Source organism: Eleginops maclovinus, chromosome 10 (genome assembly GCF_036324505.1).
Source record: "Eleginops maclovinus isolate JMC-PN-2008 ecotype Puerto Natales chromosome 10, JC_Emac_rtc_rv5, whole genome shotgun sequence".
Taxonomy (NCBI): Eukaryota; Metazoa; Chordata; class Actinopteri; order Perciformes; family Eleginopidae; genus Eleginops; species Eleginops maclovinus.
In genome coordinates this window covers 7,442,217-7,459,392 of record NC_086358.1, presented here as the reverse complement: position 1 = coordinate 7,459,392, position 17,176 = coordinate 7,442,217, and the positions used below count along the sequence as shown (strand labels likewise).

At 41.1% G+C, this 17,176-nt stretch overlaps 2 protein-coding genes and 1 non-coding gene across 3 annotated transcripts; all 3 read right to left on the bottom strand.

The window, feature by feature from the left end:
* Nucleotides 1-902: 902 nt before the first annotated feature.
* Nucleotides 903-5,675, bottom strand: ndufa4b (NDUFA4 mitochondrial complex associated b). Its single transcript, XM_063893621.1, has 4 exons — nucleotides 5,453-5,675; nucleotides 1,545-1,633; nucleotides 1,379-1,439; nucleotides 903-1,212 (listed from the first exon to the last, which is right to left on the bottom strand). Exons 1-4 carry the CDS (start codon nucleotides 5,492-5,494, stop codon nucleotides 1,156-1,158), a joined length of 249 nt encoding a protein of 82 aa, XP_063749691.1. The 5' UTR covers nucleotides 5,495-5,675; the 3' UTR covers nucleotides 903-1,155.
* Nucleotides 5,676-8,289: 2,614 nt separating this feature from the next.
* On the bottom strand, nucleotides 8,290-16,646 carry fam117ab (family with sequence similarity 117 member Ab). The gene is made up of 8 exons (XM_063893724.1): nucleotides 15,972-16,646; nucleotides 15,008-15,153; nucleotides 14,279-14,377; nucleotides 13,820-13,936; nucleotides 12,811-12,939; nucleotides 12,532-12,709; nucleotides 11,565-11,736; nucleotides 8,290-10,127 (listed from the first exon to the last, which is right to left on the bottom strand). Exons 1-8 carry the CDS (start codon nucleotides 16,093-16,095, stop codon nucleotides 9,902-9,904), a joined length of 1,191 nt encoding a protein of 396 aa, XP_063749794.1. The 5' UTR covers nucleotides 16,096-16,646; the 3' UTR covers nucleotides 8,290-9,901.
* LOC134871429 (small nucleolar RNA SNORA26) lies at nucleotides 10,451-10,571 on the bottom strand. The gene has a single exon (XR_010166695.1). It is a non-coding gene; the product is annotated as a small nucleolar RNA SNORA26 (small nucleolar RNA).
* Nucleotides 16,647-17,176: the final 530 nt, after the last annotated feature.

The window sequence follows — 17,176 nt, the reverse complement described above, 5'->3', positions numbered from 1 at the left end:
ACTGTAACAGCACACTCTGCTGGCTACAAAAAAACAAACCGTTTATGGTGATTCAAACAGGAAGATGGTCAGCTCTTACTGGAAATGAAGAAATAAAGCCAAAACTGTGGCACACTGTGTTCTTATTAACTTAAATGTTAGCAACCTTAATGAGAGTGAATAGCTGAAATTAGAGTAACTACCATAACAAATTTGATTATGGGGGAACCAGAAAATAATTATATTTACAAATGTCCCACCTTTAAGGTCACAATACTACAATGCCATGTATGTCACTTGGTCGACTGAAATTAGCCATTGTCGTGTACTTTTTTGTCTTTATTTTTTACTAATGTGTGCTTTACATTTTTATTATTTCATGTCTTTTTACCTGCTATATAATTTGTGCTGTCTAAACTCAAAGGATTTCCGATTCTGATTTCTGAGAGATTTGCATGACTGGTTCTGCTTATGTTTTGGTCCTTGTCAGTATGTCCACAGTTAACGAGTCGTATATGAGCGTTACAATTTGGAAAACAAAATGACTTTAATGCTATTTATTGGAAAGGGTATATCTGACAAGTCGGTAATGGGAGATCTTTCCTAATGTGGCAAATGTTAAACAAGAAACAGGGTGAATCAAAAACAGACTCAGTCGTGGTCCCAACGTCTGACCTGCTGTAGTGTCACTAACATGGACGACAATACCCTCATGAAATCAAAACAGCTGCAGTTTTCAGACACTGCTGTCCATCATGGATGTATTCTCAACAGACAAAAAAACCCACAATGCATGACAGGAAATGACTGGATTTCCCCTGAATTAGTTAAACATTACAGTCATGTCCTTATGAAACCCTGAGAATGTAACTAGTGTGCCTTTTGTCAAAGCAGCTGTATACTTAAAAAAATGCACACGCACGAGAGATTTAAATAGTTTTAATTATTAACAAAACATCAAAAATAAATCCATCAATTAGTAAAACAGGTGGTTGCCTGTTTTATTCATATAGTAATTGATAAGTGAATGATCCCTTTCCCCCTTCACACTGAAAATGACTGAATGAGTTCAAATGATTCCACCATCATTTGTGTCATTGGGTTTGTTTTTGGAAATGGAAAAAGTGCAATGGCTCTTCCCACTGACGACAATGTCAGAAACGGGTGTGCGAAGATTTAGAAATCAGGCCCTTCCTTCTTCAGTTTGGAGTAGTCCATGTTAACTGCAAAGAGCTGCAAATAAAAAACAAATGTTAGTGTGAGGGTGGCAATGTGGACTTGGAGGCAAGACAACAGAAAATATATGGACTATGGATTAAGTCTAACCTGCAGCCCTTAAAATAAATATATAGGAATGACAGAAAAGGTATTAATGCAAAATGTAAATAAAGGTTTATACTTTGTACTGCTGATCAGGCTTCGTGTTGTTCCAGGGCTCGGGGTTGTTCTTGCGATCCCATCTGAGAACAAAACAATACAAAAACTCTTAAACATGAGATGATCAGGGTTTTCATTGAAAACATAGTCTGTAGTTTTGTAATTAAAAAGACGTGATGGAGACTTACGAGACATCTGGGTTTTTCAGAGCCAGCCGACTCAAGTACATCATGCTCATGGTTGCCCCGCCACCAATGAAGATGAAGAGGGGAATGAGCTGTTGGGCAAAGCAGGAACATCACACTATAGGTTAGCTTACATACTATTTATAACTTAATTTGTGAAAAACACCTAACAACCATGAAATAATTATATTCCGATAATCATCTCTTCAGATTCTGTTTTAAATTATTCCAGAAGGAAAAATGAAAAGTGAAAGTACAGCTTATGGATATAGAATAATCATATAGACCAGGGGTCTTCAACGTTTTTCAGGCCAGGGACCCCCAAACTGATGGAGAGTTGGAGCAGGGACCCCCTACTATTAATATGGCATACAATTGTGTTTTATATTAAACGGGGCCTAGTGCAGTGTGTAAACATAGATACTGTTATTGTACATTCAATACTAAGCTATTCAAATAATACACAGGTTAATATATTCATGTTTTTATTTTAAACAAGTGCAAGGTACAGTGTGGCCGTACCACTGCCATTTATGAACATATATCTTGCACACAACACAGGGCTATTAAAATAAATCACAATAAAAGTTTGAACTTTAAACAAGTGCAAGGTGCAGAGTGGCTGTGCCACTGTCATTTATAAACAAACACTGAGCTATGAGATTTTAACACTAAACATGCATGTAGATGGGACAATGAATCCTCAAACCATCTGTGGATGGCACACGTACTCTCACATCAGTGAGATGTCTGACCCTGATGAGCAGCACACAGCTGATCCAGCCTTGGACGGATGGAGGTTGTCAGGCAGAGGGTCATATCAGCCTCAGGCTGCAGCCTTGACCTGTATTTGTTTTTCAAGTAAGTCAGTGAGGAAAATCCACTTTCGCAAAGATAGGTTGTGGCAAAGGGCAAAAGGCTCATCATGGCTTTTCCTGCCAATTGCGGAAAGTCTTTCTGGCAAGAGATCCAGAACTGGGTGAGTGGTTTTGTGTAATATATGTGTCTGAACGTACTGTCAGTGGATAGTTCGATTAGCTGATCCTCCTCCGTCACTGTCAGGTGTGTGCCGTCTGCTGCGTTGTCTGTGAATGGAAACAGTATCCATGTCTTGTCCCTGCGCCAGGAGTCAGCCTCAGAAAAGTAGTGCCCAAATTGTCCCTCGAGCGCCTCCAAATGCGCAAGAATTGCGCGTGTAATGGGGGGCGAGAGCACAGCAGAATCTCCCAGCTCATCCACTGATGGAAACATGGAAAATATTTCCTCCCCGATGCGCTCCCTCCACCTTTTGATTTTTTTTAGAAAGCCTTCCATTTTGTCATACAGTTGAATGGCATGGGTATTGCGGCCTTGCATTGAACTGTTCAGTTTGTTCAGCTCAGCGAAAACATCAGCAAGATAGGCAAGTTTGGTGACCCAAACATTGTCACTGAAAAGTGCAGCCAGCTCTGTGCGCTTTTGGAGAAGTAAAAACTCCCGAATAGACTTGCGCAATTCCAGCACACGTGACAACACTGTTCCACGTGAAAGCCACCGAACCTCGGAATGGTAGAGTAGCGCAGTGTGTTCTTCTCCCTCAGCAGCACAGAGATTCGAGAAGAGACGTGTTTGCAATGCGCTCTTCTTGACTAGGTTGACTACTTTCACTACCGAGTCCATGACATCTGCCAATTCAGCGCTCATATCTTTGGCAACAAGTGACTCCCTGTGTAGCATGCAGTGCGTCCAAATCACTTGCGGAGACACATCCCTTACAAGTGCGATTAGTCCACTTTTTAAACCAGCCATGGCTCTTGCACCGTCAGTGCACAGCGCAATACATTTTGTCCACGGAATGTCATTTTCTCTGAAAAAAACATCGATCACTTTGAAGATTTCAGAACTAGTTGTGCGTTGAGGGAGGCACTTACAAAACAAAAATTCCTCCTGCATTTCCTTATCATCGACAAAGCGCACAAACGCCAGAAGCTGGGCGTCCTTCGACACATCTGTTGACTCGTCTAATTGTAACGCAAATGCATCTGCCAACCTCAGCTTCTCTATCAGTTGCATCCTCACATCAGATGCCATCTCGTCTATACGGCGAGCTATGGTTGTGTCCGACACTGGAATGGTTTTCAGTTTATTAATGTCAATATCATTTCCATACATGGTTTTACACATATCGGTTGCTGAAGGCAATATTAAATCCTCTGCAAGTGTGTATGGCTGTTTCTTCTGGGCAATCCGAAGAGCAATTTGATAAGAGCATTTCAAAGCTAGCTCCCCAACTTTGGCTGATTTTCTGATCAATGTCTGTTGACCTTGGAGGGATTTGAGGCTAGCTTGGAAGTATTCAACAGGTTTGTCTTTTAAGTGGCTGTGTGTTGTCTCCAAGTGACGCTGCAGCTTTGATGGCTTCATAGATTCATTTGAAAGAACAGTAGAGCAAATGACACACATTGGAAACTCAATGCCATCTGTCTCCTTAAAGGTAAACCCGAACTTCAGATAATGATCTGAATATTTTCGTGTCTTCTCCCTTTTGCGCTTACCCTTATTAGCTGCAACATCTGCAGGCGCAGCAGGTTCTGCCTCGTCACTTGCATGTTCACTGGTGGATGGTATCTCGCTTGTGCTTGTTGATTTTTTCGCTCGAGTTACAAAACGATCCATTTTATATGTATGGTCTTCTCAATAATGTCGCTGCGTGCATCCCTGTGTCTGGGTCTTCAGTAAACTGGGGCCTGAATAGGCTCTCGTCCAATCACGGGGAACCTGACAGAGCCAGCGCATAGACATAATATTATGTCTATGAGCCAGCGTGTGTCACACGGCCTCGTGATTGGCACATCTGCCTCCATTTTTCCGTTCGCTATAATATTTTGGATTTGTGTTGTGCATTTAAAGACATTGCAATTTGTGGGAAAAAACGGTTTGTAAAAAAAATATATATATATAAAAAATTGTCTAATCAACCAAAGATTTCGCGACCCCCCTGCAGTACCTCCGCGGACCCCCTGGGGGTCGCGACCCCCCTGTTGAAGACCTCTGATATAGACTGCTTGTTTGCATGGCATGTGACTAACCACTTACACAAGATTTCACTTTCCATAGAGGCCTATTTATAATCCCCTCCCATCCCTGCCTTCTCAATGACAATAAAAGAGCATTTAAACAGTGAAGTGGAAGCTTGCAATGTTTAAAGGACAAACACGGTTGTACCCTGTTGATTATTAATATAGACTTTGCCGTAAAGCAAACCGGGTGCCCTTGGATAATCAGACATGCATTGCACTGGCATCATGCCAGGGGGTCACACTGAAAGAGTGTACGTGCCGCAGAGAACTACATACATGGCTGTGGACATGCGTACAACGATCCACACCGATATACCATGAAAGGAAAAGAGACTTGGTACTTTTAACAAGCCAATTAAAATGATAGCTCCTGTTTGAATATGGCTTTATTTTAATCACAGAAGGTGTCAGTAAAACGCCATTACAGGAGGATGGGCCAATACACGGATTATTGTGATGAGATATCCTGATAAATATGGGTTATAATAAAAAACATTAAAATCCTGATCGGGGAAAAATATCGATTGTAAAGTTATTTATTTGTTTGATTGCCTTTATCTTTTTTCTTTCTCAAGTGGGCCACGATACATTTCACATTCCTGCAGTCATAGATCATCATTTGCCGGGTAATGTATAATAAAAACCCCAAATGTTATATAAACTCAGGTAAGCCACATATTTAAATCTAGTTTAAATAAAAAGTCTACGGCTTAATTAAGGTGCAGTTTTGGGGAAGCGTGCGCGACCATCTCGTCCTCAAACCTCGTTCAATGTCACCGGCTCGATCTCGCGTTATCAATCACGTAACAAATAAATAAATAATTATAATAAATAAACATGTTTAGGACTCACAGCAGGGTGGCTCTTAAGCTGTTTGGCGACGACCCCCAACATGCCGGTGAATCCTCTGACAGAATCCTCTGAAGTGAATATCTGAGGGGAGAATTGCGCGCTACTGCAGAGCAGGTCCTCCACAGCCAGACAATCCCACAATGCACCGCTAACAGCTGTATAATGTGTACCCTTCCGCAATGCACATCAAGTGTGCCACAGCAAGTGCAGCTCTTAAAGAAAAACTCCCCTGTCCTTACATACAATGGGGCAAAAAGTATTTAGTCAGCCACCAATTGTGCAAGTTCTAAAAAGATGAGAGATGCCTGTAATTTTCATCATAGGTACACTTCAACTATGAGAGACAGAATGGGGGAAACAATCCAGGAAATCACATTGTAGGATTTTTAATGAATTAATTGGTAAATTCCTCGGTAAAATAAGTATTTGGTCACCTACAAACAAGCAAGATTTCTGGCTCTCACAGACCTGTAACTTCTTCTTGAAGAGGCTCCTCTGTCCTCCACTCGTTACCTGTATTAATGGCACCTTTTTGAACTCGTTATCAGGATAAAACACACCTGTCCACAACCTCAAACAGTCATACTCCAAACTCCACTATGGCCAAGACCAAAGAGCTGTCAAAGGAGACCAGAGACACAATTGTAGACCTGCACCAGGCTGGGAAAACTGAATCTGCAATAGGTAAGCAGCTTGGTGTGAAGAAATCAACTGTGGGAGCAATTATTAGAAAATGGAAGACATACAAGACCACTGCTAATCTCCCTCGATCTGGGGCTCCACGCAAGATCTCACCCCGTGGGGTCAAAATGATCACAAGAACGGTGAGCAAAAATCCCAGAACCACACGGGGGGACCTAGTGAATGACCTGCAGAGAGCTGGGACCAAAGTAACAGAGGCTACCATCAGTAACACACTACGCCGCCAGGGACTTAAATCCTGCAGTTCCAGACGTGTCCCCCTGCTTAAGCCAGTACATGTCCAGGCCCGTCTGAAGTTTGCTAGAGGGCATTTGGATGATCCAGAAGAGGATTGGGAGAATGTCATATGGTCAGATGAAACCAAAATAGAACTTTTTGGTAAAAACTCAACTCGTCGTGTTTGGAGGAGAAAGAATGCAGAGTTGCATCCAAAGAACACCATACCTACTGTGAAGCATGGGGGTGGAAACATCATGCTTTGGGGCTGTTTTTCTGCAAAGGGACCAGGACGACTGATCCGTGTAAAGGAAAGAATGAATGGGGCCATGTATCGTGAGATTTTGAGTGAAAACCTCCTTCCATCAGCAAGGGCACTGAAGATGAAGCGTGGCTGGGTCTTTCAGCATGACAATGATCCCGAACACACCGCCAGGGCAACGAAGGAGTGGCTTCGTAAGAAGCATTTCAAGGTCCTGGAGTGGCCTAGCCAGTCTCCAGATCTCAACCCCATAGAAAATCTTTGGAGGGAGTTGAAAGTCCGTGTTGCCCAGCGACAGCCCCAAAACATCACTGCTTTAGAGGAGGAATGGGCCAAAATACCAGCAACAGTGTGTGAAAACCTTGTGAAGACTTACAGAAAACGTTTGACCTCTGTCATTGCCAACAAAGGGTATATAACAAAGTATTGAGATGAACTTTTGTTATTGACCAAATACTTATTTTCCACAATAATTTGAAAATAAATTCATTAAAAATCCTACAATGTGATTTTCTGGATTTTTTTTCTCATTTTGTCTCTCATAGTTGAGGTATACCTATGATAAAAATACAGGCCTCTCTCATCTTTTTAAATGGGAGAACTTGCACAATTGGTGGCTGACTAAATACTTTTTTGCCCCACTGTAACTTTAATCTACACAGCAGAAGGGGAAAAGAAAAAACATAATCTCCCAGTCAAGAATCTAAATATAAACCCACCGGCACCTAGTACTCATTCAAGGCTACAACCTTACACTTTAGGATAAGGTCTTAATTGCCACTGTCACCACACGAACCATTTAGTTGCTGTTTTGTAGCTTTCAATCATAGCATATGATCATCAGCAGAAGGTTTACCAGAGGTGGGAGAAGATATTGTAGTTAAGTAAAAGTATAAGTACTGCAGTGTACTCGGTTACGAGTAAAAGTCCTGTTATCAAAATGTTACTCAAGTAAAAGTACAAAAGTATTAGCATCTAAATATACTTTAGTAGTACTCATCATGCAGATTGGACCATCTCAGAATAATATATATTTTGATGATAATTGATCATGATCAAATCATGATCATATGTTATCACAGCTGGTAAAGGTGCAGCTAGTTTTAATGACTTTGTATGCCGCAGGGTAGCTTGATTTACTACATGTGCATTAATCCAAATCTGCAAAGTAACTAAAGGAATTAAATCGAGTGGAGTAAAAGTACACAATGTACCTCTGAATTGTAGTTGGGGTAGAACTACACAGTAGCATAACATTGAAATACTCAAGTTGAGTATCTCAAAATTGTAAGTACAGTACTTGAGTAAATGTACTTAGTTACTTCCCACCTCTGAAGTGTACTACATACATACATTGTTCCTTCTGCAGATGAAGATCATGGTTTTCTTTTTAAAGATTCCAAACATCCATTGTTTGTCCTTTGGGCTAAGGAACAAGGTCACAATTAAACTTTGAACCTCAACTTTCTAGCATCAACTTAAATAGGAAAAATATAATAGGAAAATATCAGAAATGTTCCGTATTGGAAATTCAAAGCAGTCCAAACACAAATTAGAAAAATAAACAATCTACGAAAGAAAAATCCAAGGACTTTAGAAGAACAATCTGTTCCATAACAAGGGAATTCACACTTAAAATATATTTTACATTTACACATTTTCAAGGAGAAAATACAGTTTTTTTTATTTATTATTTAACATATTGAACATCTGTTTGATCTTTCAGTATTCGAAACTTGACCGCACAGGAAATGTAAAATATAAATGTGTAGGTTTACAGTTCACAAATCAGACTCTGTTCAGGCTGCAACTGCAACACCTCTCTGCAGACATGTTGTACCAAAGCATTAAGAGTGATGACTAAAGACCAGTAAAATACATCACAAAGACAACATATTATCAATTATATATTTATGTGGACAGAACACAGAACCTGAGATAACAGCACGTCCCCAGCACCCACACCGCTTCATCAAACATTGAAATTTAGGCTTATTTGGAAAACACAATGTTTCAATCCAACAGCATTTCTCCAGGACACTAAAACTAGAAGTCAAACAATCAGACTAGTTAACTTTCAATCCACAAAACTTTCAATCCACACACACACACACACACACACACACACACACACACACAACTCCGGTCAGGATTAAGGTATGGAAGAAACGTCTCCACATAAAAACCTTCTGCTGAAGTGCATAAAAATCCACCCGATACAGTATATCATGTAACACCTGCCTCAATTATACTGACAGAACAAAACTAAAAGTAAGAGGGTTTGTTTTTTTTAGCTTATGCTGCAGGTAATTGGAAAAGGATGTAGAAAATACACATTACTACTCTTAAAGTACAAAAGTGAATATAAAAATAAGAATTGCGACTCAAACGTAGCAGTTCAATTTGTGCAAACATGTCTACCAGAAATAAAACTATTTGAACATCAACTTGTCAGCTTGGCAGAAGAAAAAGAACGTCTTCAGGGAAACATTAGAGATGACAAATCTACACCACTAAAACTGGTTAGGTAGTCAACTAGGCAGCAAAACCTCATAACTATACACATATCAAGCACACATCTATAACATCAAGGAATAACAGGATTGTTTCATCCATTAACTTGTGCACAAGTTACTGTTTTCTGCACGTAAACAATATGACAACAAAAATAAACATCTTTTAAATCCAACTGGAAAATTCCCTTCAGTATACAATAACCTAAAAGTGATTTAATTGTGGGTTTTTTTCTTCTTTGTAGGTAAATAAAAAGAAAAAAAAAGAAATGATTTGTCGTGCTTTGTACACCAGCAACAGGTGCAAGATCACGGTAGGTAAAAAGTATTCTAGCTATATATCTTTGAATACTTAAAAACAAGCAAACTTACACGCGCAGGGCGTTTGCGAGTCGACTACAGAGATGACGCAGTTTAAAAAGCAGTATAATAACATAAGTTTGTGTCATGGCTTTCTTTGGGGAAACATAAAACAAATGTGAAGTTAGGGGGTCAGTCATCCAACAGACTTCAGAGTTAAGAGTACAAAAGACTGCCCTGTCTCTCACTTGTGTTTTTGGCCAAATAAAGCAAATAAACCATCAAGCAAATCCATTGGATTGCATACAAGATATGACTTTTTTTCAATATTATTATTTGTTTTCTTCAACATAAGATAATTTTAAACCTCTATAGATATGGAATGGTCCTTTCCTAAAATAAAGCAAATATTTGCATTACGCACTATACTTTTCGCAGAAAAAGATCTGCAGCTGCTCAGAAAGCGAGACCCTCCCCAGAGCTTTCTCCCACCACAGCGGGGGAGACGGTGGGGGGGTCTGGAGGAGAGACGGCCAGGCTGCGGAACAACAGGTCCATGGAGGGGAGCAGCGGCTTCAGGAGGTTGACGGGGCAGAAGGCGGAGCCCCCATAGGGGGTGAAGTTTACCTTGTTGGGGTCAGGGCAGGAGGAGAGGAGGGCGGGCTTGGGTTGGCGTGGAGAGCTACGAGACAAGAGGAGAGGGGCTTTAGGAAAATGAAGGTGAAAAGAAGGACCTTTATTTATCCCCTGGAGGGAAATTCAGTCTTCCCTCTGTTTTATAAACATACACACAAACACACACACAGTACAAATACGCACAGGTTTATAGGTGCACACATGCATTGGAGAGGTGCCAGAGGGGCCTAGCCAGTGCCAGGGAGCAGTTTGGGGTTAGGGGCCTTGATCAGGGGGCACCTCGGCAGTGCTTAGGAGGTGGACTGGCACCTTTACGGCTACCAGTCCAACCAGTGACCCTTAGGCTCTACAGTCTGAGCCACTGATTGTGTTTGTTTCTCCCGACAGGATCCGCAGTGAGGACAGTTTTCCTTCGCTACAGGTTTATGAGAGAGTCACTGTGCCCCCCTGTGTTGGTCACCAAGGAAATGTATTAGTCCAGGGTGGGCAAATAGGGGGCAGCCTCTCCTTGTGTAAGGAGCAGTGGGCTAACATTATGTAGAGCGCCCGGGGAGCAGCGTAGGGAACAGTGCCTTGTTCAGGGACACCTGGGTAGTGCTTAGTTGTTCCAGTGACCTTCCGGTTCCCAAACTGACAGCTTTGCATACTGAGATTAAATACAACAATATACATTTATAAATTCTGATGCGTTTGTATCGATGAAGCTACTTAATTGTATAAAGTAATCAACTCGAGCTCCATGATTATCAGATGCAACATGATGTGCTACACATTACTGCAAGGATAATTATAGTATAGAACATTCTGAAAATAGCCATTCTGCATAATAATAAGTAGGACTTTTGCTTAGAACTGAATATTGAACCCTGCCGCTAATTTCCCATTCGCAATACACAGGTTGAGTAAGAACAAAAGAAGTAAAACAAAAAAAAGTATTTTTTTGTTATTAATGGAACAGCTGTTTTAGTTTCAAAACATTTTGTTTCCGAATCATGACTTTGGTTAACCAAACTGGTTATCGTTCCAGCTAAAAATGTGTGGTCACTTCTAGATAGAGTACACAGTAAAACAAGTTAGTTTTAAATTTATTGCAAAAAAAGCCCTTTATTAGCCACCTCTCTGGGTAGAGGTTACGGGAAAACATAATAGGAAATTAACAAGTCTCTAAAGGGAAATTCTGTCCATTTTATGCAACAAAGTCTGTTGCAAGGCCATGTGGAGAGCTTGTGTAAGGTTTGCTATGGCTCCAGAGGGAGCTGTGTGGAGTCTGGTGAGTTGCCTCGAGTGTGAGTCTGAAGAGTTTGAATTGAAAACAGAAACAACCGAAGCTCTTGAGCAGAGACCTCCGTAGACCTCTGTAGCTCAATGCTGCCCACTTCTAGCAGAACACACCCAAATCTCCAACCGCTGTTGCTGTTAAACCTGCATTGTGGGTAATGTAGGCACCATGTCTCCATTTTGTGGAGATGGGGAACAAACATACCTGGTTTCGTCCCAGACTTTGACCTTCTCGCAGCCCTCCGGCGGCTCTCTCTGGAAGCAGCAACTCTTGTTGGGCCCCGGGGAGGACGACATCAGCAGAGGCACGGAGAGGTCGGCCTCATTCTGTGACGGGAACGGAGACAGGAGGCACATCTTTGCACCGTCTATCAAATCTGAAAACAGCAGCAAAACAGACAATTCTAAATCGACAATTCTTTAAACTTTTATAGACAGCTTGTTGTGATTTATGAGGCAGACAACCTTTAAAAAGATGTGCTTAGCTATAAAGGTAAATCTGTGGCTTAGACATAACTCCATCACTTAAATGAAAAAGTAGACAAAATTAAATATGCCCTGTAATTATTAAGCCCTTTTCAAATTCAACCATAAACCACAATAATGTAAGTATGAACACATAAAGTATTTTCAGATCGTTCACTTACTAAACCACAAAAACACTCCTCCTGGTTGGTAAGGAAGTGTAACTGCAGTCAGTGTGTCACAAGATAAATGCAAGTTGAATCCTTACTGTGAAACTGTCTGTACCATCAACATGAAATGTGTTCAAAGCAGTTAAAAGCTTTGCCTCACGAACCAATATTAGCACATAAAAGCATGTTTGAAATGTGTTTTTAAAAAAGTATTTATTCTGTGTTGTCAACCAGTGAAAAAGCTAGAATGAAGTGTGCACAGACATTTCTATTCAAGTGTCTGTCTGCAGGGGGAACAGGTTTTGCTGATGCCTGTGAGACTGCACAGTGTGTCTCATTTTAGGTTCTTTCCAAGGGGTTTTTCTAAATTTAGACCAGTGAAGTGAGAGTGGCACAGCAGTCCCGTTCCTGGTCATTGTTTATGAATCCAACGTATTAAAGCTGTGTATAAACTTCCAGGTAGATGATTAACTCCAGCTTTAATAGTTGATGCAAATGCCCAGTAAAGATTACATTATGCAACACTTAGAGGCTGACCTTGGTGCAGACCCAGAGGTGCATCTTCATGGTGTGGTGGGGAATTGGAGAAGTTTGTGGGGGAGGAGGATGTGGAGGAAGATGACGACATCGGTGTAGTGGAGGGGTCACTCTGAGATCCACTGCTGCAGCTCTGCAGAGGGACCGGAGCCCGGTGACCGTCTGGAACCTCAAGGAGCTGAGAAGATTGGAAATAACCATGTTCATGTCAACCTCCATGATATTACAGGCTACCATTCAGGACTCTTGAATGCTGAGGGGAGGGTAGGTGGCAGTTACCCTGTGCTGAGGATGCGCTGGCTGGCAGATGAACATGCCCTCCAGCTCCTGGTTGAGTCCCTCCACACTGCAGCGCAGCCGAGGGACGAGAGTAGACAGTGGGGCAAGGGGGATGGAAATGGGCTGAGTCTGAGGACACAAAACAAAGCAAATGAAATGTAGGCGTCATTACTCTTGGGAAAACATAATGGAGCAATAATGTGATTTTATGCTGTTTACTAGTCAGTGTTAGATTCTTTCTCTAATTGCCAAGCTCTCTAAATATAGTTTAACATCATCACAAATTCTCAATATTCCAATAAAGTATTTGATTTATGGTTAAGGAACACTTCCTTCAAAATTAAAGAAGCCACTTGGATATTGGACTGTCCTTCTTTTACATCACATTTAACTAAAAAGCTCAGAATTTTGGACTGACAAAACAACATATTCAAAGAAATTACATATTTTGTGTATATGTAAAAGCATGTGGTCACAAAAACTGGAAAGCAATATATAAATGTAGCACATCCATTTTCTGAATAATCTACAAAATTAATGCAGAAAAGCACATTTGTCTTAAGTTAAACGCGAAAGCAACATGTGTTAAGGGACGCAACTGTGTGCAGGTCCTTTTTTTTAAAAAAACTGTTCAACCCTAAAAAAAAAGGTATTAATTATGCTTTAGACTTTCTCATTGGTTCGTCGTGTCACCACACTATGGTGTGAAACCGCCTAGGCCCAGGAGGAGTAAGCCACCACGCCATAGAACTGTGCAGACCAGCTGTTCTGAAAAGCAGAACTGCATATTTCATTCTGAAAGCAGAAGCGATGTGATGCAGTGGTCTTCCTGTTGCTTCAGTGTTGTATTTCATTCACTTCCTACGATGAACTGCACGGCAAGTTCACTTTGGAGAAGGTAAACGGTGATGCTAGGCTGCGCTGATGAAGGAATACCTGTGTTTACCAACATGCACAAAGTAATTGGTGCAGTGCAGTGTGTTTGTGTGTGGGGATGATGCTAAGGTACCCGAGTAGTTCCTAGGCTACAGCTCCCCTGAGGATATCCACACTGGCGGTCTTTGTCGTGCCCCCCTGAGACTGCAGGTTTGCTGCGCTGCTGCAGCTGTTGTTTTAGTTTAGCGATCTGCAACGAACAGAGTTTATTGTCAGTCAATCAGAATGCACACACACAAACCCACTCAATTACAAATGTCACATGCTTCATAAAAAGGATCGCCTTCAGAAGCTTATGGACATTTTAGAGGCTATAATCTGATTATGTGGTGGCTCATAAAATACATGATGAAGTGTAAAGCTCAAAAAAAGGGAAGTCGCTTTGCAGATGAGATAATTTGGTCTCCTGTTGCTCAACGTTGTCAAAGTTATTGAGTCAGGCCTTTTTCTTTCCCCCCAGAGCGTGCTCTCTTTGACATTCAGCTGGTCGTTACAAACATACATTGAGTAATGCAGTAAAGCAGGGATTCACCTCTCGCAGATTCTCAGCGCTGCCCCATGACGCCGATCGTTTGTGGCTGCTGCTGCTTCTTCTGCTGCTCTGGGATTTATCAGACCACGAGTCTGGGGTCTGGGTAGCAAAAAAAAGCCACTATGAGAACTAATATTCTTCAAATAAGAGGACATGTGTCTCATAAATAAGCCCATCATAGTTTTAGCCTAAGCTGCTTGTGATCATACAAAAATACATTAAAAAAATCACACAGACTGGAAATCATTACAATCAAGTCACTCAACATTTCAGGACTTCACACATCAGTCGCCAAAAGTTGCAAACTTAGCACAGCTTTTCATGCTCAAAGGCTGATCTGCAGCCACATCACATCATCCACACCCACAGAGTATCTTTGCACTTGTAAAAGAGCGAAAGAGTAGGAGAAACTGAAAAACAAACAGGGGGGGGGGAAAGGATGTGGGCAACGGAACAGCAGTGGCGAGTGCCTGCACACAGAGCAGAGAGGATGGGTGCAGCCAGAACGGCCTCATCAGCTGACTTCAGGGACCGTTCTCATGGCTGTGGTTTTCACTCTCCCTCCCTCATCTGTCTCCTTCTCCTCTAAAACTGCAACCTAACCTTTCACATGAGCCGACCCCCTAAAAAGTTGTCAACGACCTTAAAAACAAAACTATTAACGTGGAAACATCTGTGGTAAAGTCATGCATTCCACTCATTTCTGCACTTTTTTCCACTAGAGCAAACCTGGGTGGACTTGTCCTTGCGAGACTGGCTGCTCGGGCCCTCTGGTTCTTTGGGCCAGTGTCCCTGCAGGTATGGCCCGATGATGGCATCCAGAGACATCGCCCGCCTCATGCCAGAGCTCAACTGGTGCGATTTGGGCTTTCCAGCTGTTGGAAAGAGACAAAATGTACTTGACATGCAGCAACAGATTACCCTGCTGTAGCTTGAGTTTGCATCAGACTGTTGAAATTGAGATGATTTAGCATTGTGCTCCAATTTTAGGCAGTATAATGCCGGTTTCATCTTGTATTTTTTATTATTTATTACTATTATTACTATTATTACTTTTAAGATTTTACTTCAGGAAAAAAAAATGGCTTAAAAAGTTGCTTGTTCTAGTCATTTAAACTTGAAGATTTCCTGTTTAATTTACCTGAAATTATTGTAGCTTCTGTGCTTTAAATACATGAGGTATTTTTCTTTTTTTCAAATATTTCAAACGATACACTTGATATGACAAGGTATGTCCCAGATTAATAGTTAATGAACATAATTTATAGCAGCTGTTACAACATCTATAGGGTAATACTTTATTTTCTTTATATTTTGTGTCTTATTTTATTATCAAATCCAAAGACGGCAGACATTCAACTCTCAGCTTAACTTGCATATAAATGCAATACAGCATTACACAATGAATAAGCTTGATTTTGAAAGTTGTATTAAAGATTTTAAAAAGGTGCGGCAGTGACTTCCTTGATGACATTATTCATTGTTTTTAATGACTGATTCACAGGTTTTACTGTGGCTTTACTCGATCATTTATATCAAGATTTGTATCAAGTTTGAAACTAATTAAAAGTTAATTTAGCTTGTTTTGAATAGGCTGTATGCATTTATAATTAAACAAAAATCACATTTAGATTAAAGTAGTCAACCCAGGATGAGTTTTTCATTCATACAGTGACAGGTGTGGAGCTCATACCTGTCTTCCCATCCTTCCGGTGTGATCTTGGCTTGCTGGACAGCTGATAGGGAATAGTAGCCTTGAGGGGCTGTGTTCCCAGAGTGACCCCCCGGATCTGTCCCATTCCACTTCGGCCGGACATCGTTCCAGAAACAAATCTGGGGACTATGTGGCTCCTAAGTGGCTGACAAAAAGCAGTGGATAGCTGGTGGAGATTGGGGGCGCTCTGTGGAAACACTGTTGGCTAAATCAGCAGCTGCAACCCTTCCTCCACTGGTGATGATGACTACTACCAAAAACCGTTACAAAGGTCTGCTTTAGTCATATAAATATCATTTCCAGGTTAAAACATCCCCCAGTTGCACTTAGCTCGACAGATGAGATGTTACTGATAGCGTGAGATAAAGTGATCCTCGGCGGTGGTCATGCTTTTTTTCTGGCTTGTGTGCGAGTTAGCAGCCTAGCAAGCAAAGTTTCTTTGTGAGGATGTTGAGATATTTCACCCCGTTGGCGAACAAGGAAGAAGCTCCAGTTTCAAAAAGTTACTTTAACGTCAACTTCTACGTCTTCTGAGCAACGCTGGAAGTATATTTCATTATGGTTTTTCGGGTTGTAGAGTGTTTTTGTGGCCCGAAAAGTTGCGAGGTGGTCACAGTAGTTTTCCCCTCCGCGTTCTTGTCTTTACTCCAAACACCTCCACCACCACGCTGGTGTGGATTTAATTATATGGGGGGCGGGGTCCGAGGAGGAATCTTACCTTTGATTGGTTGATGGAGCACTCGGCTTCAATTCTATTGGACAATCTCCCATCAATCCGTCAAACATCGGACAACGTTACTTTTTCTCAGCCCCAATTCACTTCTTATATTTACTGATTTTCGCCTTTAAATGCGTGTTAATAAAAACAACTTTAAGCGTATTAAGTATGTTAATTGACAGGTACAACATGTTAAACAGATGGATTACTTAAAACTTTAGTAATGGTTGAAGCCTAGTATGACTCGTTGATGCACTTAAAGGGCCATCGTTTGTTTGCAAGGTTGTTTTTATTAAGTTTATAAAAATACAAATCATGTTACTGATAGTTTTCTTACTATTTTCAAACGCATTTTATACAATGTATGATTCAAAAATAACTGTGGATTACGAATTATGATCGCTTTAAAAATATTTCCACTTCATTATCCCTTATCAATAATAATGTGATACACTGACAAGATTCA

Coding starts and splice junctions, on each gene's coding strand:
- ndufa4b (XM_063893621.1), bottom strand. CDS start 5,494: ATGTTGGGGGTCGTCGCCAAACAGCTTAAGAGCCACCCTGCT. Junction 1,634..5,452: donor AGCTTAAGAGCCACCCTGCT/GTGAGTCCTAAA, acceptor TTTGCCCAACAG/CTCATTCCCCTCTTCATCTT. Junction 1,440..1,544: donor CTGAAAAACCCAGATGTCTC/GTAAGTCTCCAT, acceptor TTTTGTTCTCAG/ATGGGATCGCAAGAACAACC.
- fam117ab (XM_063893724.1), bottom strand. CDS start 16,095: ATGTCCGGCCGAAGTGGAATGGGACAGATCCGGGGGGTCACTCTGGGA. Junction 12,710..12,810: donor CAGCGCATCCTCAGCACAGG/GTAACTGCCACC, acceptor CAATCTTCTCAG/CTCCTTGAGGTTCCAGACGG. Junction 11,737..12,531: donor ACCTCTGGGTCTGCACCAAG/GTCAGCCTCTAA, acceptor TGCTGTTTTCAG/ATTTGATAGACGGTGCAAAG.